General features: G+C 35.2%; 2 protein-coding genes across 4 annotated transcripts; both read left to right on the top strand.

Annotated features, from left to right (window-relative positions):
- Window positions 1–200: 200 nt before the first annotated feature.
- Window positions 201–7,695, top strand: LOC126054136 (uncharacterized). Its single transcript, XM_049838372.2, has 2 exons — window positions 201–313; window positions 7,454–7,695. Exons 1-2 carry the CDS (start codon window positions 235–237, stop codon window positions 7,693–7,695), a joined length of 321 nt encoding a protein of 106 aa, XP_049694329.2. The 5' UTR covers window positions 201–234.
- A 1,538-nt stretch (window positions 7,696–9,233) lies between these two features.
- Window positions 9,234–26,912, top strand: LOC110374720 (uncharacterized). 3 transcript variants are annotated; one of them, XM_064035893.1, is made up of 13 exons: window positions 9,234–9,389; window positions 11,668–11,857; window positions 21,462–21,622; window positions 22,007–22,138; window positions 22,478–22,657; window positions 22,813–23,181; window positions 23,274–23,913; window positions 24,165–24,298; window positions 24,583–24,741; window positions 24,821–24,999; window positions 25,078–25,210; window positions 25,296–25,410; window positions 25,540–26,912. In XM_064035893.1, the coding sequence occupies exons 1-13, from the start codon at window positions 9,273–9,275 to the stop codon at window positions 26,895–26,897; spliced, it is 3,867 nt and encodes a 1,288-aa protein (XP_063891963.1). In that variant the 5' UTR covers window positions 9,234–9,272; the 3' UTR covers window positions 26,898–26,912. The 3 variants fall into 3 exon arrangements, with proteins under 3 accessions (XP_063891963.1, XP_049694037.2, XP_063891964.1); XM_049838080.2 differs by having other exon boundaries at window positions 23,274–24,042; XM_064035894.1 differs by lacking the exons at window positions 23,274–23,913; window positions 24,165–24,298.
- Window positions 26,913–26,925: the final 13 nt, after the last annotated feature.

Raw genomic sequence — 26,925 nt, 5'->3', positions numbered from 1 at the left:
ACACGGACAAAAACTTTGAAAGAATTTAAAGACTCGATTTTATACTATAGTTTGACGCCATGTCCAAAAGAAAATTTAATCAATACTCCTCAATTGTATCAATTACATGAGACTGTAAAGTGTAATTAAATAGGTATTATCTAGTAGTTATTGTATTGGTGGACTATTTGTGGGTACAAACTGGATGTGTGTACTGTGGTACGATGATGTAACGAGTCTGCCTTGCTCCCGACTATGGAGGGCGTGAAGAAATGGCTCACGGAGCGAAATTCAAAGAAGAATGGAATGTACGTGCATTACAGTCCACCTAAATGTAAGTGTTTATTTTTATGAATTTTATTTTAGTACATGACACGACAAACAACACAAAACACAATTAGGTTAATGATACCTACGATCTTCAAGACGTTTTTTTAATTATATTATTTTGCACATGGACATTTGGTAAGTTAGTCGTAATATAGCTTAATGCAGTAGTTACTTATTAGTAAGTCCCTAAACCTAAACTAATTAAACTAAATTATCTATACTAATAAATACCTTCTATCTTCTATATCATCTTCTTCTATATTATAAAGAGGAAAACTTTGTTTGTTTGGTTGTAATGGATAAACTCAAAAACTACTGCACCGATTTTAAATATTCTTTCTCCATTAGAAAGCTATATTATCTGCGAGTAACATAGGCTATATTTTATCCCGGTGCGGACAAAAGCTCCCACGGGACGCGGGTGAAACCGCGGGAAAACGGCTAGTATTATATATGCGATGAAAATTGCAGTATGTAAACTCTAAATTTTCAATTTTCAATTTAAATGATAAGATTTATTTACGTTTTATTTACTAGCAATTACTACTACAAATAAACCCCTATAATTGTAGAATTGTAGATATTATTCAAGCTATATAGATACTGATGATGACATTTGGAGGACTTAATAAAAAATAAACTACTGTCTAAATATTTAATGATGAAACGTCAGGACTATTGAAAAAAAAAAACAAAGAAACATAATTATCACAACTTTAAGGTATGTCGTTAAGACATATTTTTAACAGTCATTATGATCAACCGTTAGTAATAATCGACCTAGTCCTTTTCCAAGGGCCCAAAAGAAACTAACCTTATCAGGTTAATTAAGTACAAACGCCATTACTTTGAACAAAACCAATTCTCTTTTCAAACCAAAAGTTTCGTTCGGAAATCGATATTTAAATAAATAAGGCCATTCGAACAGCTCGACGAAAGCACTAGGTACCTATGTAAACAGCTCGATGGAAGCCTGTCTGGAAAATGTACGGGAGCTCGCGTGTTAGCCGGGAAACTATCCGCCTACAGGCACCCCATCAAACGAATGTAAACGGACCAAATTGCCATATAAAACTAAAAGGTTTTTTCCTGTGCAATTTATCCGTTTTACATTGTATTAAGCATTTTTGGCAGAAAAATAAGTTAATAGTTTTAAAACACTTTTTGAAAACGCATAACTTCTTTGGTAATCGTGGTCAACAAGTCGTTTCTAACAAGCAATGATATAGCCAATTTTCATGACGATACGACTATCGGAAGAAAGTTAAATTAGTTACCGGAGATTCCATTCCATAGTTAATTACATACAAGTCAACCTAATAAAATCGTTTTAATAATGATATTGAGATCGCATTACACCTCGTATTATTTGAAAATCGAATGCCCTTTGCATAACATTAAAAAAACAACTTTTCTAGGCGGCCACGATATATCGTTCTAATTTTGAATAAGTGTCAGTTTTGATAGTCCTCCGTGAAATGGCGGGAAATAAAATAAAGAAGTGAAATTAAAATTACTTTCGTAATCTTTGTTAACTTTATTTAATTACTCGCGTGTGAAAAGAGTTTGAAGTGATTGGCAAAATAGAATAATTCTGTGAAACCATGTCAAGTCTGGTAGGTTACCGTGCAAAATTGTAAGTATTTGAGAGTAAATTAGGTAAATGAAAATATAATTTATTTGAACAAGTGCTAGTTACGACGTGGGCGCGACTCGACCTTAGCGTGATGTCGTGATCCGACGTTTTTGCAGTAAATGTCATAAAAATTGCAATCACACATTATACCGTGAGACCAGCTAATCTACATTATGTATTATTAGTTAAACTGTATCTTTATGACTTATTACTACAGCCATAAAGTTCATTTTGCTACGTATTCATAATTTTGAATATCCTTTGAATACGGATTTCAAAAACCGATGTATCCATAATATGTACGATAGGCATAATTTATATGAAACTTATGTTAAAGTTCAATCTCTAATCGCAAAACAAAGTATGGATTGGTTATTATAATCCTTAGTTAATAAATCTACCACGTATTTGTAGATAAAACAACAATTATGGCGAGAATGCGTTTTAAATTCCCTACCTGGAAATACGGGATGATTCTCTTTGCAACAAAAATGACAACATTCATTTTTAATTATTAGAATTATTTTTTATTTTTTCTTATGTAATTACTTAATCATACTTTTAATTAATTTGCCATTGGAAAATTGATTGTTTCCATAAAATAGAGTCGTTAATTTTCCGTTATTAAAGTTGTCTCAAAGGACTCTTGCGTGTCGACTTCGTCCCCGCAATTCCCTCCCTAAGGTCCTGGACTCTGCAGTCCCTTATGTGGCAGACACATGATTATAAATGCGAAAGTTCTCTTCTTCTTTACCTGTTTAGTATTCAACGTAAAACGGATATTTAACCAGGCATTGTATATTAAAAAGTACACCTTGTAATACTTACCAAATATAAATTATTAATGCTCATTGCATACGGAATGGCTCAAACTTTGATATATATTTTTGGCATATTTAACTCAATGCAATTTTCAACCATTGTACGTACGCATAGGCGCCCTTCTAATGCCTAACGTGTAAACGTCAATGTATTACAAATTAGTAGCACATACCTACATACAAGTAAATAGAGGCGGCTTTAGTGCGACTATCGATGGGGTTCGATCACCTCGGCTGTTCACCTATAACGATCCATTAAATGGTGTCAACGCACACGTCACACTTTCCATGTCATTGTAGGGTTAGCTTAGAGACCGTGTGAGGGTTAATGGGCAACATTAGAGATACATATTAGTAGTTCAGTGGCTTCTGAAAGGATATTTTTGTAATGATTATCAATTTACGTTAACAGTTATCTATTTAGTTCATAAATCAATCAAATATTAGTCTTTTGTCCTCCGTGCAAATATTATAGGTATTTGATTATTACGCAATTGTGTAAATTTTTAACTAGATTATTCGAAAGACTTCAATTTGTTCTCATACTTTTGCAAATATTAAAAAAAAAAAAACATTTAGAATTTATGAAAGTACGTCACTGATAAAATTAACACGGTCATTTAATGCGTCATATTTCAATACCAGAGATGAATTCCATCACACCATGAAATAATTAAATTAGTATTTTTACACCGTCAAGCACTATAATCGTGGTATAAATTAAAAACACTTAATCTTAATTAACCCAGTTTCACGCAAACACTGAATTATTCTAGCATGGACTTGTCGCATATCATTATTATGCTGAACTGTTTGACGTGTACTGAACAGAAAATGTAAGTGATAGAAACACGAATAAGGGCTAAAACACACTAGAAAATATAAAAACTTAATTCATTTTTAAATCAAATCCAAAGTTCTCTTCCTTTATCGATAGTGAGTGATATATCAAGATGATAGTATGACTTGTTTTTGCATGTGTAGAGTGTGTTTTCGCCCTAACATTGTAAGGTCAGCAGATGTCGCGATAAGTACTACAACCGGCTGTTAGCGCATAAATCTCGTAATCTAACACCAGAAATAACCGGTTCAAACAGGATGTTTCTTATGTAGTCACGTTATGGGTGTAAAAATAGGAAAAATATTATTTATTCATCTAATTCTATACGTGCATTGAATAATGAGGTGATAAAAATAACGGTAGAGAATAGTATAATGTATAATACTTATATAATGTAGCTTGGAAAGAAATAGTTTTTTTTTGTAATCGTTACAAAGCAGCCAACCTGCAGTCAAATATTAAATAAAAAATATATATTTACTCCAACTTTTTAAACAAAAAATTATATCATTCATTCACTCAATCGATTGTACACATTCGTAGCATCGCTGTCGTTTTTATTTTTCATCCACAAATATCGAAAAAAATAATGCACAAACGACTGGCAGCTTTTGAACACTCTGTATAAGATAATCAGTAAATCACAGGCGGTCACAATATCGCTGAAGACGATCGCTCTTGCGTCGGCAATACTTTCAGTTTCAGTGAGCGTTGCCTACCATCAACTTCGTAATTAAATTGTGCGTTGTGTAAAATAACATTAATATTCTCAACTCCAAACTGTGTTCCGAAAAGTAGAAATTAATCTGATTTACTGATAAAATCATTGTTGATATCTTCTGTATTATCTTGATATAAAGCTGAAAGTTTATTTGCTTTAATGCGCTAATCTCAAGAATTAAATCATTATTCGGAACGGAAAGGTCTGATTTGAAAAAATATTGAAGTATTGGATAGTCCCCTAATGGAGGAAAGCCATAGGCTGTTTTTATTGGGATGCGCGAAGTAGTTTCGACGGGACTCGGATGAACCCTCTGGCGGAAACTAGACATTTATAAAATTGTTTTGGGGCTTCATTGCTTGTTAGATTTTTTAGTTATAACTCCTTTTACCAGTCACAATCTATGAATTATATATCTTATAGTAAAAGTTCTCTAGGTAAATATATCGGGTGTGTCATTCATAATCACATTAAATGAAATGCGTTAAGAGCGTGTACGCTCGGCGCGCGATGTCAACTTTAGGTAATTCAACGCAAAAAACCGCGCAGACTAGCGTCGCGGCTGTGTGCGTGCCTATCATACTTCACGTATAGTCACACAAACCATTTTGATCCTTTCGAGTGAAATTGGTAGAACAAAAAATATATTATTTAGTAAATAGTTAATAGCGGGAAAATAGTGTAAGTCTATGGATGTCTAAAATATAAAAGCATGAAAATAAGTCGTTAATACTTACACTCTTTTGCAAAAAAATCGGGCACCTATGAAAACCTTGGTTTTGAGGACTTTCTGTATATTACATACAATTTTCAACAGTACTAAATAGTCGACTGATGATTAATGACAATGTTAAGAGTTTCTGTATTTTAACCGATTTCAAAAAAAGAAAGGAGGAGGTTTCAATTAGATTGTTTTGTGATTGTTCTCAATTTGATTGTTCTCGATTTCTCAAAGACGCCTGGACCGATTTGAAAAATTGATTGTTTATATGAATGGTCCAGTCCATCCAGACAGAAAAATTGTGGTCAAATAACAACAATTGCCGGAAAGCCAAATATTGGTGAAGAGCTTGGGTTTACCATTGCAAATAAAGTTTTAAGTTATCTATCCTATATGCTTCAAAAGTTATTCGAGATCAAAAGTCAAAATTTGGGTACATCCAAAATGAAAAAAAAAAAATTATAGCTCGATTGGTAACAGACATCTGCAATAAGTGATTTCTAGCCTAAGGAGTCCGCCATATTGGATTTAGACTCGCGACACATTTTTTTTCGAGTTATTCATAGCAAGCCCTTTCATTTGATACCCATATCGTAGGAATGCATTAAAAACATTTTTTTCTCCATCTTGGGTATACCGCCATATTGGATATAGAATCATACATTGTCATTAAAACTGAACATTCAAACAAAATTTCAACTCAATCGATAAAAAAAATATGCTTCAAAATTGAGCTTTAAATAAAATAGTAATGTATCAAGATTTGTTGGTCGCGCTTGAAATGTACTCTATTCTCGGTATCCACGGCAGAGGTTATTCACGTAGGCGATGTGACGGAGCGACACGTCCTCTCTCTGTGAAGCCTTGCGGCGGTCTGGTTTGAGTTGACTCGCGTGCAGCGTTTTATAGTAGTTTTTAAATAATTTATAAAAAAATAAAAACGAGAGATTAAATTATAATATAAAGTTTATGTTTTAAAGAAAGAGTTATATTACTATAGTAAATAATTGTTATATTAAATTAAGTAAGATAGATAGGTAAAAAAAGCATTTGAAATTCTCAATTTTTCACATTGTTAAAATATTTTTTTCTGAAAGATAGAGACCTAAATCAAAAAATGTTTTCAACTAACTATAGGCATGGGGATTTCGTCTATGAGTAAAAAAATAAATATGATTAGATTTGCCACTGTTTTCACATGAATTTAAGCTTCGAAATAGACGCTGAACGGGAATTTTACAAAACATCTGTTACGTTATAGGGGTTTTAAGTATTTAAACTACACAAATTGAAATTTATGTTCAATTAACTATATAGACAGTGAAATTACCTTGCGTTATTAAAAAATAACATAGTTATAGGATAAGTAGTTACTGAGAAACAGTGGTTTGAAAGGTACCATTTTAGGCCAAATGGCGCGCGGTTGACGTACACGCTCTTAATATACTGGTTAATATATGTCGATTAACACAAACATAAAAGAAAAATACGTAAAAATAGAAAAATGATTTTTTCAAACAAAGTAAATGGAATAAAAATGTGCAAAAATTAGAACACCATATAAAAGTCAGTCAGTACAAACAACTGAAATTCTCCCTTGAAAACTGACAGCTGTCAACTGATCAAAACATACGATACTCCTAACTTTATCTCTGCTTTACACATGATGTTGTAAATTATAAAAACGAAAAATGACTCCTGTGGTTAAACCACTGAATGGATTAGGTTATTTTTTTCACAATTCGCCATAGAATATCATAAAGTATATGCGATATGATTTAATGTGATTGTGAACGACACACCCGATATACATAGGTACTTAAATGAACTCAATATTGTTTTCCTTTCCGACTCTAATCCAAAAAGAATCTAGATGCAATTAAAACCTGTCAATCAATCGCCATGCAATGTTTATCGTTTATAAACATTACTTACTTAGGTACCTTACATTCCTCTAATAAAACTACTTTTGAACGCAGGACTTTGCCAGTACCCATGATCCTTTAGTGTTAAAAACATCAGGATAAGGACAAAATAGTAATTTGAAAATTAATTAAATATTCTTAATAGTAGTTAAAATAAATATCGATCTAGAAAAGTTCTATGTGGTGAGACTGAAACCCGAATACAAGTAGTAAAAGGCTATACAGATTATAAATTATGAATAGTAATCGCGCAAACGTACCAATATAACATACTTAATACACTTAATACCCAAATTCACCAACAACATAAACGTCAGTATTCTTAAAACAAATGTATACTATGAACTTTTACATTCAATTTTGTAAATAAAATCCTTATTAAATTCAATGGTGGTAAAAAAAAAACAAAGTTAACTATCAGTTTAGAAACTCGGGCGTTTATGTTGTAAGAGAAAATAAACCTAATTCTATTTTCCCAGTGGTCGGCGTGGTATCTTCAGCTCAATTACGCCAGTGGGCACGCGGTGGAGCTGACAGCAGGCTGGAACGAGCAGTCCTAGCTGGCCAGGGTCGGAGACTGCTGGCTGAGGCTGAAGGCCTGCCGCTGTCCAGCCACCTCCCGACCCTGGTGGCTAAGTGTGATTCCCTCCATGCTGCCGTGGAAAAGGGATCGCTGCTTGAGCTCCAGGTATTGATGGTAATAAAAATACTGTTTGAATAGATGAGAGATGTGGACCTAAAGATATTTTATATACTAGCGGTTTTCTCGTGGTGTCACCCGCGTCCAGGAACAACTCCCTTCCGTTTTGGAGGATAATGTAGCTTCCCAACAGTAAAAGATTTTTTCTAAAAGGTTCAGTAGTTTTTCCTTATTTTATTAGGTTTAAGATATGGTTGAATAAATTAATAAATATTGTTACAAAAAAAACTTTTAGTGTGGTAGCAAACTTCACGGCGATATGCATAAAAAAAAAAGATTACCTGCAATGACAAAAAGTATACTAAAGTGACCTCTATTTCGAAGGGAAGTTATTACTGGCCCTTGAAATGGCTACAAAGGATTCAAAGCATAATTGTGTAAATTTCAGTATTAATTATTTCAATACTCCTTGAAAACAACTGATATTCACGAGATGAGTACCTATTCTATCCGTTACTCGTTATTTCTGTGATAATAAATTATACCATAAAATGATGACCAAATACTGATTACATAAAGTAAATTACATATAACATAATAGTACAATGGAAGTCAGAAGTGCTTCCGTGAAACCTTCACTCATTCCAAATTCGGACTTGTACAGGCTCAAACAAAAGTGCTTGGCAAACATCGTGCCTCGTGTAACATCAGTGTAAATATGTACTCAAGGTGATGGAATACATATGGTAATGTTAATACCAATGAATGTTTATTTGTACGACGTAAAATGTAGCTGTAAGTTGTTTTCGGATTTTCTTATTTGATTAGCATAGCAAGGCTGTAATTTTGTTAATAATATGTAGTACAAAGTGAAGTGAAGTGAAACAAAGCAAAATATAAAAATAAAGATTTCTTTAATCGTGGAAATTGACAAAATTCTCGTAGCGAATCGTCCGCGTAAAGTATTTTTTAAAGTCTATTATTACATTTAAGTAAGCGATAACTTGAGATCAACTTGTTTTTAGCTGTCTATATTTATTTCACAAACTAACAGATCAACATTAACCTTTACAGCATATTAAAATTAACAGCGCAATACAACTTCCCCAGCTTCCAATATCTCGTAGTAACGTACTACGAGACTGCTACGGCGTAGCGCTACGAACCGTAGCACGATAAGCACGGTTGTTTACGAGTCTTCAGAGCGTGCTGAATGTTTAAAAGGCGCTTTGCACATTGAGCTACTGGCAACTAGTTGTGTACATATATTTCAAATGGACTGCGCATACCTAGAAAGTCGAGTTTTGAGTTTCGGAGATTGTCCATAGTTTTCAGTTGTTGTAATCGATCAATAAGTTAGTTTCTAATTACCGCCACTGGCGACTAGATACTAGGTATTAAGCGATTTTTAGCCGGTTATCTCAACTGTCAATCACAACACATCAAGCAATTTCACCCCTCCCCCCTGTCCCTGTGGCCAGCAATGACAGTGCTGCTCAATACATCACCATAAAATTGCAGCATCCGAAGCAAAAGTATAGCTACTATCAACTTTCACAGGCAACTTTCAGAAAGTTAATAGTTGGCTAGTGTACAAACCACCTTACTGTTTCCTCCAGGAGTTGCTGGAGAGTGACTACAACCGTCGTAAATACGTGATGTGTAAAGACGAAGCCGGCGTCGGGTTGCTGCACAAAGCCGTATATTACGACTATATGGACATCGCCGAGTATCTCGTTAAGAATTACCCTCAGTTGGTGCATCAGAAGGATTCTGTAAGTTTAGTGTAACTTGTTAAAAGGTAATGTTAGATTATGTTTGTTATGTAGGACTAACTTTGTTATGTGTATATTTGTATATCCTCCAGGTGAGGGATTTCTCGTGTACTTGAAATTAATTTATAGGCAGCTATTTATGTAATTGCACTCATCATCATTCTGAACAACTATGTATTTATATATGCATTTGTACAAGTGGTACGAGTAGATTTTTATACATCAGCCCGTCCATAATCTACAAACACTTGAATTTTCCCTCAGACACTGCAGCCCCGGATCTAGGGGGGGGCAAGCCGGGGCCCATGCCCCGGGCGGCAAATTCAGGGGGCGGCAAAATCAGGCGGCTGCCTGATTTTAAATCCTACATCACAGATTACCATAATAGTTACCTACAGGGCCGTCTTAACCTATGGTGCAGTTTGGTGCAGTTGTGCGAACAGTAGCGGTTTTAGGGTAGGGCGCGGTTGGGCGACGTCCCAGGGCGCCGGATATAGGGGGCGCCCCAGGCGCCCCCAACCAATCCTTGATCACAATATTACTCCTATTTTTGTTTTAAATTTCATCAAAGATCGCAATTTATAAGAACTGTATCCAAATGTATGGATAGCATCAGGGCTGTCTTAACCTTGGTGCAGGGTGTGCGAATAACACGGGCTCAGGGGCGCCGAAGCGAATTTGTGTTAAATTCCGCGTTAAATTTGAGAAATTCTCGAACAAACACTACTTTTATGTCCCAAAACTCAAAAATTTTCGCGCTCGCTTCGCTCGCGTCTTCTTTACACTTAAGTTTTTTGTCACATACAGCTACTTTTAATGTCCCAATACTCAAAAAAATTCGCGCTCCCTTCGCTCGCGGCTTCTTCACTTCATAGTCTAGTCTCCTTTTATTATATATGTTTAGGAATTTTAGTGATCCAAAACTCAAAAATTTTCGGGCTTGCTTCACTTTACAGTTGTTTTTATTTTTCAAAAAGGTAAAAAGGTAGCGTCGTTTTTAATGTTCTTTTATTAATAAGAAAGTAACTTCTAGTTTCCTTATTTACGGTACTACTTTAAGTCCCAAAATTTTAATACATAGGCGCCAACACCAACAAAGAGTTATGTACGTTTGGGCTACATTTTAAGTAATTTTGTTTTGAGTTCTAAAATATAACAAAAAATTTCGCGCTCGCTTCGCTCGCGCAATCAGAAGCCATGTTCCCATGTTTTTGCATTCACCAACAAGCAATAACTTATGTACGATTGGGTTACATTTTACGTAATTTTTGCTTTGACTTGGTAACAATATAAAAAATTCGCGCTCGCTTCGCTCGCGCAATCGACAACTGCATTTATGTCTCGCCCAGGGCACTGGTAGAGTTAAAACCGGCACTGTGTGCGAATAACCCGGGCGCCTCGGTCTCAGGGGCGCCGCGGGACGCCCCATCTCCAGGAAATTTCGATGATATTACACCCATTTGATAAGGAAGTTCCATCGTATCACGATACTTTTTAATTGATCATTTAGATTATTTTTCACTTTTAACATCCTCCAACTAATTGAAAAAATTCTCGCTCGCTACGCTCGCGGCTAAATGACAATGTGTGTGCTATTTTTCTGATGGTTTATTATTTTTATTGACGCCCGAATCAACGAACACAAATGGCACTCGCTCTAATCACGGTTTATTTTTATTTGTACATAATTTCCAGTTTAATTTGTAAGTCTTCAAACAAATATTTTTAAAAAATTCGTTACTTGACAATGTACTTGATCAGGTAATTTTGTGTCATAGGCTCAAAAAATTTCGCGCTCGCTTCGCTCGCGCAATATTAAATGCGCTTCCGACTACTTGTTACTTTACAGCGCTTTTTAAAACTTATTAACTTTTTGTGTACATTCATCTGTCTCGACTTTCATAACTTGGCCAACAGTTTGAGCCTACAATGATTTGGACACATTTTTTTAAGTCCTTTACCTACAAAAAAGTGACTTTCATTGGTGAAAATAAACATAAGTAGGTAGGCGGGGCGGCATTTTTCAGTTTTTGCCCCGCCTAAAAAAAATTGAAGATCCGGGGCTGAGACACTGATCAGTTGACCTTTTCTTATGGGAAATCATCATATGACCCAATTACCCGCCGTGTGTGGGAGTGTCTCACTCCTACTGACGCATATAAATATGATTTATTTTTTAAAACCCATCATGTTCCTTCTTAAGCTCTTTATGTATCAATGCCTCGGTAACTCTTTCGAAACAACAGGAGATGTACCATCATAAAATGATATTGTTCAGGAGGGCCGCACTCCACTGCACTACTCGTCACTAAGCCGCGACAGTGCGTCTCTGGCCGCGCTCCTAGAGACCGCGGGCGCGGCGCGGGGGGCTCGCGACGCGTCCGGCCGAACACCCGCACATTACCGCGGACACGCGCGAGAGCTGCTCGCGTTACCTGACGCCATGGCGCGCGATAATAAGAACGCAGGTTAGTGGATGTGTGCCTTTATGTTTAATTTATTTTATAGTTATATTATTTTAAAAGAAAACTTATATATTCGAACTTAAACTACCTTTAAAAACTAAAATAATTTAGAAGTTACGCCTCACTAAAAACATTTAGATCTTCTACTGAAATTAAGCTAAATTATCTATACAATAGTTTCGAACATAGCCAACAACTCAATTAAGTCATTAAAAATCATATAAGTCGTTGCATACAATTGGTCTAATGTTATGAAATCCGATCAATCATCTATATTTACTGCTAAAAGCTAAAAAGGATTTTCTTCTAATAAAAAACCCTTATGACAAATATTGATGACAATATGACAAATTATGATCTAATATAATTGTTATTATAGTTGATAACGATAATGGAGACAATTCCGAATACTCCCTGCTGTTTTCTACCTCAAATTGTAAAATCTGAATATTAAAACACAAACACTTTGTGCTGAAGTTAATTAGCACAAAACAGTGGCAATACATAGCACGTGAAAACTTTAACAAGAAAAAGTTCAAATTAGCTCCAAAATCGATTCCTAACACCAATGCATTCTAATTTCGAACTAACGAAACCAAATAAAAAAAGCAAATGCAATTTCCCAAACAGCCGAACACATATAGCTGTCTAAACTCCTTTAAAGTTTTCGAGTCATTGTAAAAGAAGTTTCACATTGTATTTCACTATTTGTACACGAACCTATGGAAGGCAACGAGGTTCGTTTCAAAGTACCCGCAACCTGCAGACAAAACAGTTGGTCGATGATTGAAAAAAATAGTTTTTAAGATAATCTTGATTCCAATCAAAGTTTCCAGTCGATCTGATACCGGCTAAATGCCTGATCTTCGTAATGTGCGTACCATTCATCTTCATACGGTTTTATGAGCACTAAACAAGCTATGACTTGCGCAAGACGGCTGGCAGGAGCTGGATGCGAGAAGCCGAAAATCGATCTCAGTGGCGTGCACTTGGAGAGGCCTATGTCCAGCAGTGGACTGCGATAGGCTGATGATGATGATGATGATGAAACAAACTATCGGCCGACTAAAAGATTGCAGTGTACTCTTAAAGTCACGACAAGTAGGTAATCACCCAATTTGTCGCATATAAATATGATTTAAATTTTATTGTATTGTATGAGCAATATGCATGTTAAAGCGCTGCAGTATTGCGCCGTCGTCGTTGTGTGTTTTTTAAATTGGGTTAAAGCTAGTACGGTCAGCATCAAAAGTTGACGACCATGTACATTTTGAAAATCGCTATATATCTTAATCGCCATTAATTAATGGTTATAAAAAAAGCATATACTAATTAATGTGGTATAAACTTGTTGTATTATTTGTGGATTGATTAAGTTTTGACGGTTAACTTATAGAAGAATGGCGGGTATCGATTTATCTAGTTGGTGTTTTAATTGGGTTTTAAGTACAATAATTTTATACAACTTTATTTGGAACTCAGGTTCCAATAAATAAATTCTACGTTAAAGTTCAAACAGAAATACATATTTTATTCAGCCAATATATGTATTGAAACATGACTCGGTCACTATTGTGTTTATTTTACAACCATTACAAAAGCCTACTTTTCTCCTATCTAAGATATTCGTCTACAAAGTTTAGCAAAATATATTTACTAGAGAGACAAGTAAGAAACTTGACTTCATAATAAGAAAACACGTAACAATAACAGTTGTGTCAGCTGACTCGTAAACAACAGTTGACAATTACTAATGGCCGGCTTAACACTCGACTAACAAGACGGTTGAATTTGTTCTGTTTCTAGAATATTCTAGATGGATGAAGGCAACTCAGTATCGTTCCAGCCAAAATAAATAAATAATACATTCATAATTTTAATGTCCAAGTTTATTCAATAGAATAAAACCAACGATAAGAACTTTTTAACCGGGGTTTTGCCTTTTTTTAATTTGTTTTTATGACGAAAGAATAGCTGAAAATTAAGGCACTATTGAGCATTCAATCTTAATACAGGTCTACAATTAAATATTCCGGCGTGTCACAAACTATACAAAACACAACACTATTATTAAATTAAAATCAACCCACAAACAAACAAAGCCAAAATAACAACAAGAGCAATTAAACCTGAGTACTTAAACGCCACAAACACGTACAATGTACATACATATATTTTTGTCCAACCCCAGCTAGATAGTATCATATTGATTACATATTCCTATGAAAGCACACGACCTGGTTATTTCTGACACCACGGAACGTACAATTACTCAAATACCAACCTGAAATAAATAGTTACCTACACGTGCAACAAAAATGCACGTAGGTATTTGAAATTCTAACATGTGTACATACGCTCACTAATTTAAGAATTTTGGTAACATGCGAACTTAACATTCATGCATACTGGTTACTTTCATATTAAGGCTATCGTCGATACGTTAGTTTTAAAGTTGCAGAGTAAAGTTTAGAACGTACGAGTTATGATAAGTTAGAACTTGGGAACTTGGTTAGCTTCGTTTTGTGAAGTTTAGTAGTAGTTTAGTCAAGTTATTGAGGTGATTCTCATTTATACATAATTCAATAATCGAATGTCGATTGATTTCCTTAAAAATGTTTTCCTTGCAATTCGATTCTGTTAATTAAATAATTGGATAACAAACATCTCAATAGCAGTTTTAACCTTATCGGACATTTTGCTACTATTTGGTTGTTTACCTATGTAAGCTATTTGTAAAAATATATGCAGTTTCCATGTCCAAGCATAAAAATGACCTTGTTTTGTTAAAAAGAAAAAAATACATAGGTATCAGCGAACCTTATCACATGTCATGCTAACGTGCATTTAAAATACAGACTAATAAGTATATCTTGTATCTTTGCATATAAAATAGTTGAAAGTTATTAGTTTCCAGCTATTCGTGTTGCGGTACATAGATAAGTGTTTTAACGTACAAATGTCGGACGTTGCAGACATGTTTATGTTAGTCAAATTTAAGAGACCACAATTTATTGCACTGAAAACTGCATTAATGTATTTTTTGATACATAAGAAATATTTATGGCTGTGGCAAGGTTGGTTGAAATTCACTAGATAGACTCCACTTTTCAAGGGCGGATCCACCGTTGTGGGCACGATGGGCATGCCCACAACCTTATTAGACTTCTCACATCACACTTTTACGGTTTTTTGAAATCGAAAAGCTGATGATAACACTAGGGAACAAAATAAGACTTTTTTTGATGCATTTAATTTTATGACTGTTGTTTACTAATTCGAGGTCACCATATTTTTTTTATAACAGCTTTTGAGGTACTATTGTGTCCCAAAACTCAAAAAATTCGCGCTCGCTACGCTCGCGGTTTCTTCGCTTTACGGTTTAAGTCTAATGTCGAAAACGTTAAATTAGTTTAAGTTAAAATTGAAAGTAGAAAAGGGTAGCACCCCCCATAACGCCCTCTTTCACGCACGACACGCACTTTCTGGTTGAGAAGAAGCGGTGAAGAACAAAACAAACTTCCCAGCAACGCAACTGTCTATTACAATAAAATTATTATTATTTACAATAGTCACTATTTCAAATTCTTTAGTTGTTTTGGTACTGTTTTGTTCCAAAACTCAAAAATTTCGCTCGCTTCGCTCGCGGTTTTTTCACTTAGCAGTAGCTTCTTTTTTACTTGTTTGGGTGATTTCGTGTCCCAAGACTTCAAAATTTTGCGCTCGCTTCTTAATTTCACAGTACTTTTTTTATAATTTCTATGCGTATGTTTGTGGCACAGAGCTCAAAAATTTCGCGCTCGCTGCGCTCGCGCAACGTACAGTTTTATACCGTGTCTTCGCTTTTGGTTTTATAACTTGGTAACTACGACGAAATCTAAAAATGTTCCGGCTTGCTACGCTCGCGCAAAAAACAAAGCTACTCACAATCTTTCCATACATAGGGGCGCTTTAGTAATGATTGCACCCGATACATAAGCTAGAGACGGAACTGATAGTGAGTATACATAATATGCGTTTAGATATATTAAAAAAAGTCAAATATCGTTAATCGCATATTTAGCATTATTAGATTGGTTCGTAATTTTATTTTGTCGTTTTATTTTTGGGTGCCGCCACTGGTAATAGTTGAGAAGTGCACCAAATGCTTCAAACCGTCCCTATATTCGCTTACTGGCTACTAGAAGTTATTGATTGATTGAAATAGATTTGGATCTTCAAGACTTGCATAATTTTTAATGAGCATTTTCATGCTCCGACTTGTACTTTTCTAGTAGCCGTTTCTAGTTCCGATTTTCTAGTAGCTGTGACCACAACCTTTTTTGAGGACTGGATCCGCGCTTGCCACTTTTAAATGTTATATGCGAGTATAAATATTTACAGACTTATGAATACATAGAATGAAAAGTGTTTCTTCTTATTCTTTTGTTTTAAGTCTAAATAAAATTAGGCTAGGAAGTAAGCTATTACAAGAATACAAGGGTAATTTCTTCTGGTCCAACTTTACCTAGAAAAAATGTTCTGTTTTTAATAATTCCTATTAAATATAAATAATTTTATTATATCTTAAGGCACAGCAATAATATCTTAATCTATGTCTTTTATCCCAAGAATAGATAAGTTACCAAATACATACCTAACGGCTAACGGAGAGTGTTGTTCGTGACAAAACATAAAGTATTATGTTGATGGTCTTAACATTCATAAGTAGGTCTCTCGTCGTATTCATGATATATCACTAAGAAAGTCTAGATCTGAAAGTCTACATGGAGTTCCTAAATATTTTCCAATTAATTGTTTCTTTCAATACTGAATAGAGCAATTCTAATGCCTTCATTTTTTTTCTTGTTAATAGTAGAAGCGGACTCTTCATTGAAATATTTTTAAAGCATTTAGCTGTATTTCTTCAAGTTCAAGTTTGACATCCCCTTCCGTTTCACATTAGATATAATTTCCCATCCATATCAAGTTAATATACGTTCAATCCCACCTGCCTCCCCGTTTCCTACTTAGTAAATATTTGCAATAACTAAAGCACAAGTACATTATAAAATATTTTAAATGTTTGAAAGAGTCCACGTTTTTCTATTATTTTGACCACCCCATGATCGTGGTCAGCTGCATGACATTATACATAAGTTTACTGATACATTTTTTAGCGATTGTTAACGATTTTGCTATAAGGGAAAACTACAAACTACCTTGAAATACAACCGAAATGTCCTTCAAGCCACAGTTCTTATCATAATGGCCGTTTTGCATAATTTAGAATGCTTGGCGGCCAATGGACATTCGCAAGGGGTATCGTTGAATCGAATTTGTGAAGTGATAAAGTTGGTCTAACTAACTAACGTTGAACTAAGCAAAATATATGAAAGTAGATAATTTATATAATGTATGATATTTTGGACAAAGGGGACAAGTTTATTTTGATATTTCTGTGACCAAAGTAACTATATAATTGCTAACTAACTTTCTCAGAAAACAATATTATTTTATTTTCCTGTAAAATTTATATAACGTACCATTCCATAACAGTCTATTTTTGAATAGTTAACGGCGGCACACATCGATATAGACTGCATGGAGTCTGTCACGACATAGCCTGTCATCGGCTCGTCCATTCCGATATTACAGGCATACATTAATTTCATTAGCGAGTAGAAGGCTCGGCTTTCAGGCTTGGTGTTGCGTGGTCATGAATATTTATTTTTATGGAAGCCTTTCTACCTCGACACGACACACCCCTTTTGTTATTATGTATATTTTATTTATAACTCCCGAAAACGATTGGTCATTCCCGGCCGTAAGTTATCCGCGAAGGCCATCAATGATTAGTTACGATTTTATATGAATAGGTGCACTGACGTAAAACTATTTTTTGCTTATAATGTAATAAAACCCTGAAAACGCGTTTTCAAATTATGAAATGAGTAATGGGCAGTAGATAGGCACTTTGACGAACACGTGCAACTCGTTAGCATTAAAGAAAAATGTTTATCGATTGAGCGATTACTAACAAGCTTTCTTTAACTAGACATTAGAAATCATAATATCTTTGATTATGTAGGTACAATCCTTTCATGTCAATTCGCATAACTTGTGTGATATTTCCTTAATTAATTGTCACATTGGAGAATGAATTAATAAGAAAAAAAAATACAAATCGTTAACAACACACAACATTTCCGTTCACTTTTAAAAGTTACAGCTCATTCAGAGCAATAAAACAGCCTATTTAATATAGTTGCTACGACCGGGCCTGCCAAGCCAACACTTGAAACTTAAAGAATTTGGTAATTAAGTGTATCACGCATAGAATCTAGTTTGTTTTCGGTATTTCGGAGTGTTTCGTTGATTCCTATTATGTTAATCTCGGTTAGTTTGTAACGGCACGCGAACTTGTTGCTTCGCCAATTTCGTGGCTTCATATTTATTATTTGTACGTAATAAAATACGACACTTTTTTATGGCTGTTGGATAAGAGATTTTCATGTTTCAATTAGTTTGATGGGTTAGTAAAAACTGGTCGTAACCCAAAATAATGTACTTATGTTTTAAAGTTTAAGTACATACGTTCATTCTTTTTATGTATAATGAAAAATTACATTAGACATTAACATGAATATCAGAATAAACATGCATTATAACTCGTTAAGCTTTCCTTAATAACATTTATCGAAGGGTAGGCTAAACAAACCGATAACTTAACGTTCTTTGACATTTTACTACTATACTATAATAGATTACCATTCAAATTAATCCAATATTTTTTACATTACAAAATGCGTACTTTTACATTAACGTAGGCAACATTAACTATAAACTTCGAATCGATTAGATAAGCTGGATTAAAAAGGTAAAATTGTTTGAAAGCATTCAACTTTCGTTGATATTCAGGATTATAAAGTAGGTAGGTAGGTACATACTTCAAACTCACGAGCTGAAATTAAGTTTATATCGATTAGAACCAAAAAGATTTGAACCTTTTTTGGTCTTTTCAGACTGCATACAAGCATTTTAAAATAATCTTGATTCTGAATCTGATAAACTGAATATAAAGCAATCAGGTATTTAGTTATGGTAATAAAACAATTAGGTATTATACCTACTTCATGGCCACTGCCCATTTCACAGTTTTATATTTCAGTACATCTAATCACCTATGGTATTAAAAATATACCCTATACCTACCTAAAAGCTTACCTACATTGAAAAGCGTACAAAAGACCGAGCACTTTGTACGCGATGATTGTCCCACATTGAAAGGAATGTGGGGCCGAAGGGCACAGGTGTATGTCATCGATCGATACCCAAGTCATTAAGTATTAAAACCTATCTGTCTGACTTTCAGTCTGCCTGAATAATATAACAAATGTCCTTGACACTTTAGGTCGACATAAATGTAAGTAGCCATCGATGTTTACTTAGAATTCCGGCTTTAAAACTAATGGTATTATTTACTGGTGTAAAAAAGATGATAAAAATATTTTTTTTCATAAATAAAGAAGTACATTAAATGATAAACAAACAAATTATATAGGTATATGTCACATAAATCGAGCTTGAAAAATGTATTCTATGTGTTTTTCGTACAGTTGCGAAAATTCTCAAGTTTACGGGAAAATCCAAGTTAAAATCACTATGGTAATTATTAAGCAAGCTAACTAAACCTACTGTATAATCGAATATCGATTCCCAAATTAATCCATCAGGATCGAAATACCTATTTCCTTAATTTTCTTTAAAAACAAAATACCCTATTTCTTCACATTACCGTTAAGAAATTGGTAAAGTCCGTAATGTCATTAAATTAGGCCGTATTGCTAAGCTACAAACACATAAACAATACACTAATGTACTGACTGAACGCTCGTCGATATATTTTCCATAGCCTCGTTATTGATTTTATTGAAATAGAACTATTTCATTTAACTCTAGCAAAGAATAATATAAAGGTTAAGGTTATTAAGATAATGAACAGGTATTTTCTATCATAAACCATAATTTAAAGGCATATGGCTAAGTAGTTAAGTGCGTCATAGTACCTATAAGTGCATTTTATTATTGCCTTGGGTACCAGATGATTTCAAAACACAAACACATTAAAACACATAACATAATTATTATTAAAGTTAAAGACTACAATCATAATAATCTCGATAATTCTACCAAACCAAGTCTACTATTTGTTGAGATTCAATCAACTTTTGATTGATTCAGCTCTGATTGGCACGCACCTCGTTAATCGATCTATGAAAGTTTTTTTTCCTCTAACCAATAGTTGTGAGTTAAGCACTGTTATTTAGTGATAAGAATCTCAGGATAAACATTTCGGATCCGCTTGAAGGTTGAATAGGTAAAATAAATGGCTTATTTCAGAAGTAAGGAAGGTCTATGAGAATCATCGAAAGCTTTCAGGATAATTAACCATATAGCTATAATATTAAAAATAGTAACTTATATGTAACAACGTGGTAACAATTCATTTATTCTCCGTCGATGAGTGAGTAGTTTGCGCCGCGCCATTTTTGCAATCATTGTTTATCCTTAGCCAGTAGATGATTTGACTAATTCAAAATAACTATAAATTGATATAAAGAACACAATTCCTTAACAGAATACTTAAAGTTAATGACGTAAACCGACTTGCGTAAACCGAAATCCAATAAAGCATTAGCAGCGGTGTTAATATATTCTAGCTGTCCAAAAAACCGCTTTAGCATTTTCCACCCATTTTTCTTATAAAAGGTGTTCACCTTGAACTTTCCCATCGATTGCAATTCCAGGTACAAGTAGTGGCATTATATTGGACGTTCCTTTCTGTGGTAATGTGTCGGTAAGCGATACAGCGTGTTATCTTGCATGCAGGCTTGCTACGAGGGAACATGTGGAGGCAATTGTTGGCATAGAACATGCTTGAATAATGTAGTAGGTTTGCATTGTTGCCAGTGACGTAATCATTCAACTTTGAAATGGACCTTGTATTTGGTGTTTTGTTTTTTAATACCATTTACATACTGTCATCGTTATCTCAATAGGGAGTACATAGGAGGAGTACATAGGCAGAGTACATAATAGGCAATAACGGTAAAACATGAAGCATTTAATAGCTTGATGAACATAGCGGAGTACCTCAATGCGACGTCACAATTAATAAGACTTGATTGCCTTCTGTGGTTAAATCTCTGTAATTATAGGTAGTACTCAGAAAATAAAAGTATTTGACTGTTACAGCCATCTTGTACAGATTATAGTCGATAACGTTGTGTTAATAACATAGTAAGTTGTCAAGTTAAGACTTAATAATTGTTTGACAGATATGATCTTTAACAAACTCGTGAAGTAATTATATCGTGAATACCATTTTTTTTGCAGCATGAGAGAGTGTCAGACTCTTACTAACCAAAACCCACCATGTTCTTAAGCCCTTTATGTACCAGAGCTTGCGGTAACTCTTTCGAGCATGCCTTTGGGCCTGGTGTCGTCAATGCCTTATAGCAACAAACTTCTTCTGTTCCTCATTTAAAGATATAATTGTCCCTACGTCTGGTGATAAAAAGCCACAAACTTCTTCTATTCCTAATTCAAAACAATTAACCCACAGGTCTGGTGATAAAACGCCACAACATTCGGATATGGTGCCACGACTGCGACATGGCGAAGCTGCAGCGCGTCGTGTGGGAAGGACACGGCTCCCGGCTGTTAAGCGAAGTGTCCAACCAGCCCGTTGTCAAGCGGTTCTTGGAGGCTGTGCCTTATATTATGGTAAGTTAAGAATCTTGCAAACTTTGTAAAGTTCGTCTCACGTTTAAAATCGTAATTCCCAATATTCTATGTCCGTGTTGTTTTGCTTACTTTTATGGGGTAATGACCAAAGAACAGATAGATAGAATGTTAAGAACGTGATGGGTAAAGACAATTATAGGTAAGCCAAAAGCAGGGTAAATGAATGGCCTGTAGCATTATGTAAGAATATGAATTGAACTAGACTACATGAGTATGGAATTTGTTGTGCCTTTTCCCTATTCTATGGAGGATTCATAGCCGAGTTGTTCAAACGTTGTATTTGTGGCGTTACTGATTAGGGTATTTTTTATTTAAAAAAACAATACTATATGTAAAACTAACAGAATGTATTTATATTTTCAGAACACCATTCGAGACATCCACACAGCCGTGGTGCAGAATGATCTAGAGGGTCTGATGAAGCACGCGGGCGACCCCGTGCCGCCGCTCGCTCTCTCCAGCAGGGATGCTAACAACATGACTGTTATGCATAAGGTATAACATATAAGTTATCTTTATTTTACTTTTAATTACTTTAGCGTGGTCAGCAGCCTGTCTTTCCCTTAACTTTTCTTTCGTATTATTTTTACCTTTAATTACTTCTGTAGCCTTGTCTTAGGCAGCCTGCCTTCGTTCCCACCGAGTGGTATGGCAATCAATTATAATCGGTTTAAGTAATCACATTTAAACTTTTTTACGTAGTTAGAAAATTGAGTAGCTTTTAAGCTACATATGTCACTGAATTAGAATCTCTATTTCAAATTAAAATAAATTTCTGTTTATCCTTCCTAAGTCATTAAAGTGAATGAAACTTTCATCAAAATTAATATTCAGGCTGCAGGTTTGGGTCACGGTGGCATCCTCAAGTACATCGCTGAAAGGTACCCACAAGGTATTAACGATGTCGACAACGATGGTCGTACACCATTGCACTATGCTGCTGCCATGAGAGACGATCAACACACGTACAATACTCTAGTCAGTCTCGGAGCTGATGAGAGTGTCGTTGACAACGTAAGTATCGTAGCTAACCAATAGAAATTATTTCTTGACACTGCATTCTCAATTCTTTATAGATATGATCACAATTTATGAGAAAAGTTTTATTAACTCCTCAATATCTTTCTTAATAAACAAATAGAGAAATAACAAACTTTTATGATTTTTAGAAAAATAAAACTCCAGCTTACTACATTAATAGGCCCCAAGAAATAGATAAAAATATGTTCAAAACACTACCCGATGCACCCCGAACTCCTTCAAGTGCTTACCCAAATTCTTGGGATTGGAAGCTATTGGACACTGAAGTCATAGCCGAACTAAATAAAAAATCACGAAGGAGGAACCATAAGGCATCGAATGAAAATATTTCATCTAAAGACACAAATACGTTCACTGCGTCTGAGGGCACAGATAATCGTATTGGTGGTATGAAGGGCAGTAGTACGCATGAACTCATTAATAATTTGCCTGAACTAGATGATGCAAAACCAACAAAAGACGATGATAATCACATTGCAAATGTAGAAAGTAACCAGGTGAGCATAGCATGTCACTTCTTCACGGAATGCTCTTATGTTGCGTTGCTTTTTTATAAACATCTGCATGAAAATTTTATTATGCATTTTAGGAATCAGAAGATATTGAAGAAAATCAAGAACAAGAACAACATGAAGATACTGATGCAAAAGATGAGGAAGCTGTTGAAGACCACGAAGAAAAGACCAACGAGGAAGATGCAGGAGACACAGAGGAACATGTAGAAACTGAAGATAATCCGGAGCACAGTCCGGAAAATGCAACTGATCATGGCAAAGAAGTGGCCACACATGAAGAGGAAACTACTGGTCATGAAGAAGAAAATGCAGAAGAGACTCACGATGAAGCAAATAACGATGCAGCTAGTCCTGAAGAAGCTAATGAAAAAGCGGCTAACTCTGAAGAAGAAAATGACGAAAAAGATGATGCTGAAGAACATCATGAGGAAATAGGTGATAATGATCATCAACAGTCTCATGAGCATGAAGAGTCTCATGATCATCAAGAACATTCAACAACAGAAAATAATGAAAGTTCCGAACATCCACATGATGAGAAACAAGACGAAAACGAAGAAATCGAATCACATACTGCTCAACATGAGAACGAGCATCATGATGAAGAATCTGGGGAAACACTTCCTCACCACACAAATGAGAATGAAAATGAAAACAATCATGAAAATGATAGCAATGAAGGTGAAGAGGATTTTCGTGCTGCTTCACACGAAGGTAATGCTAATGGTGAACACAGTGAAGATGATGATGACGTTCAAGTACAAGGAGAGACACAGTCTGAATATAGTGATTCGAATCTTAAGAGCACGGCAGAACTATCTGACTCGGGAAGTGCCAAGAGAGGTAAAGCCGAAATCTCTTCTGGCACTATACACGAAACAATCAAAATATAATCCTCGTTATTTTAATCAATTATAAGAGGGTCCCTGACAAGTTCAATATTTTTGATTATTTTGCTAATTAAGGAAACGTGACCAACGGCCGAAGTACACAGGAAAGTCTCATAGAAGGTGTTGTGAATGGTGAAGCCGAACAGGATTCACAGGATGCAAGTATGACGCAAAGAGAAGGCTCAGTGCACGGGGAAGTTCTCGTAGTTGTAAGTATATCTGTCACTTGTACCATCAAGTACAATCGACCGACTAAAGGTAACCAGTAAATTGATTAGTTGATTGTGGTGTTCATTAGACTAGAAGCATCATTGTAGCACTGTGTACTCTCACAGACACCTCGTAACACCACTGTCATGAATTGATTTGCCAGCTTCTTAGTTATCTGTACCTTCTATCAAGTAATTACAATTAGTCAGCGATTGTAGTTCAAACACCACGAAATCATTATAAAATATTTCTGAACATTAATTCCACACTTGTTATTTCACAGGATAATGAAATAGACCCAGAAGTAACAGATTTAATTAACAATGCGAACATGGAAATGTTAGCTACATTAGTTTTAAATGGCGAAGGATCAAGGCTTATAGGGAGAAACTCAAGGAATTCAGAACTTCAAGCTTTTCTTGATAACGTACCAACTTACATGGTAATTTTAAAATCCCACAAAACAGATTTAAATTCTGGAGGTAAGCTCAAAGATTAACCTTATAAACTTGATGTTTTAGCAAAAAATAAACAAAGTGCATGTAGCAGCAAGAGAAGGCAACATACGAGATCTCCAAGCGGCACTAGACCGGCGGAAATTTGCCATCGCGCGAGATGCAATATCACCTAATGGAGCAACTCCATTACACGTGGCGACTATATTTGGTAAAACTAACATCATCAAGTATTTAGGTGGAAGGTAAGATAGTAATCAGCTGATAAAAGAACATAATAAATTAAGTGGATCAAGTAATTGATCATATATAACTTTTCGCAGATTTCCTGAAACTCTGTCAGCAGTAGATTTTGAAGGAAGAACAGCTTTACATTACGCAGCCGTACTCCCTGATAATGGTCATTATTATAATCTACTTCAACAACTTGGTGCTAACTCCAAAGATTTAGATGATGTAAGTAAATATTGATTATGTAACATATCAACGCTATAAATATTTATGAGTAATCATTTTTAGAATATTTATATTGTACTTGTAGAATGGAAAGTCAGCTGAAGAGTATCAGAAAAATCCAAATTTACTGCCATTTGATCAACTGTTATCAGATTACGGTATAAGTGAAGATGCAGCACAAAGTATGTTCTCCGACAAAGGTATGTAATATCTGCGATAAGAGTCACCTGAAAGTAATGAATGTCACTGTAAATGTACAGTTTCACCAATAAGTATTAGTTGTTAACAATAATGAGATTTTTACGCAATTTTAATTTGAGTATGTCTAGTGCCTGAGGATCAAGTATCGTCTCGACGGGTTTTGGATGCACCTGAAGCTTTGGATACCTTGGAAAGATGTTATGAACTGTTAGCGTCTGCCAGACCAGTCCGAACGCCATTATCAGCATCTTCCAATAGAGCCACGCCACCACTAGTACTAGCACGATTCCTGAAAAAGCCAATTTTCGATGTAATAAAATACAGAGTTACCAAATTAGACCATGACCTCTTCGACGTCATCTGGCCTGCTGTTAAAAAACTACCAGACAATAGAAACATTCTTCAAACTGTCGAGGAAGACTTCCCTGGAGGAGTCACTGCCCCAGATTACTATGTGTATGACGTATTTAATGAGTTTCTAGTGCCACTTGTGAAAGATCTTCATAATATAAATGTGAATTCCGATTTGCCAACACATCCGAGATCAGATTTCGTAACCACTTCGTCTGCAAAGCTGTCATCTGAACCCCTTGTAGAATTAAATATTGATCCAAATGACGAATTTGTGCTTTCTGGAGTCATTGAATGTTCACGTAATTTGGAAGGTTTCGAGTTACCTTTGAATTTAAAAGTAGGAAAGTTGGAAACAATAGAACGAATTGTAACAACACTTTTGATGAAGGAAGATTTTTCAAAATTCAGTGAACCCAATCCCGAGTCTGATCAAAAGGGTGGGACATATTACACAATGAATGAAGTTCTGGAGAAACCATCTGAAATATGCGCAGCCTTAGCGTCAAGTGGTCTTCTAATAGCTCTTTGCGATAGAGACGAGATTGATGACTGGGCAAGATTGCATGGAAAGCATTGGCCATATGGCCGTGGTGTATTCGTCACTGATGACAGAAATGTAGCTGTTTGGATAAATGTTCACGATCATATACGAGTACTTGTATCTTCTGCACAAGACTCTCCTGGGGAAATCGGCCTTGCTTTCAGTAAAATATCTTACATCATGAGTTATCTTCACGAAAAGCTCGATTTTACATGGGATGCAAAGCTGGGATATCTGTCTGCGAGACCTACATTTTTAGGTGCTGGCATTCGTTTAAGCCTTATTGTTAATTTCCCTGGTTTGTCAAAGGATGCAGATAACATGAAACATCTATGTGCCATGAGAGGATTGCAGTATCGGGAAACTTTAAGCACTGATATCGCTAGAATCAGCAACTACCAGTGTTTAAGTATAACAGAAACCAACTGTTTTAACGATTTTGCAACAGCTGCTTCCAACTTACTTCACCTGGAGAAGGATTTATCGATGCAAAATTCAGCACATATTGCAACGATGTTAACTAACATTTTCCGCAAAAAAAGAAGTAGCATAACTGGTCATGAGAGCCCACAGAAGAGGGAAAAAATTTAGACGTTAAACTCATAGATTGAATTAATCC

The sequence above is a fragment of the Helicoverpa armigera genome, chromosome 8, assembly GCF_030705265.1.
Source record: "Helicoverpa armigera isolate CAAS_96S chromosome 8, ASM3070526v1, whole genome shotgun sequence".
NCBI classification, from domain to species: domain Eukaryota; kingdom Metazoa; phylum Arthropoda; class Insecta; order Lepidoptera; family Noctuidae; genus Helicoverpa; species Helicoverpa armigera.
The sequence above is the reverse complement of the archived record's forward strand: the minus strand, read 5'-3'. Positions and strand labels throughout refer to the sequence as shown.

Bases quoted from the DNA above. Each gene is read 5' to 3' on its own strand.
- LOC126054136 (XM_049838372.2), top strand. From the start codon at position 235: ATGGAGGGCGTGAAGAAATGGCTCACGGAGCGAAATTCAAAGAAGAAT. The intron at 314-7,453 runs GTAAGTGTTTAT...CTATTTTCCCAG, and splicing joins GCATTACAGTCCACCTAAAT to TGGTCGGCGTGGTATCTTCA.
- LOC110374720 (XM_049838080.2), top strand. From the start codon at position 9,273: ATGTGTAAAGACGAAGCCGGCGTCGGGTTGCTGCACAAAGCCGTATAT. The intron at 21,623-22,006 runs GTAAGTTAAGAA...TTATATTTTCAG, and splicing joins AGGCTGTGCCTTATATTATG to AACACCATTCGAGACATCCA. The intron at 23,182-23,273 runs GTGAGCATAGCA...TATGCATTTTAG, and splicing joins CAAATGTAGAAAGTAACCAG to GAATCAGAAGATATTGAAGA.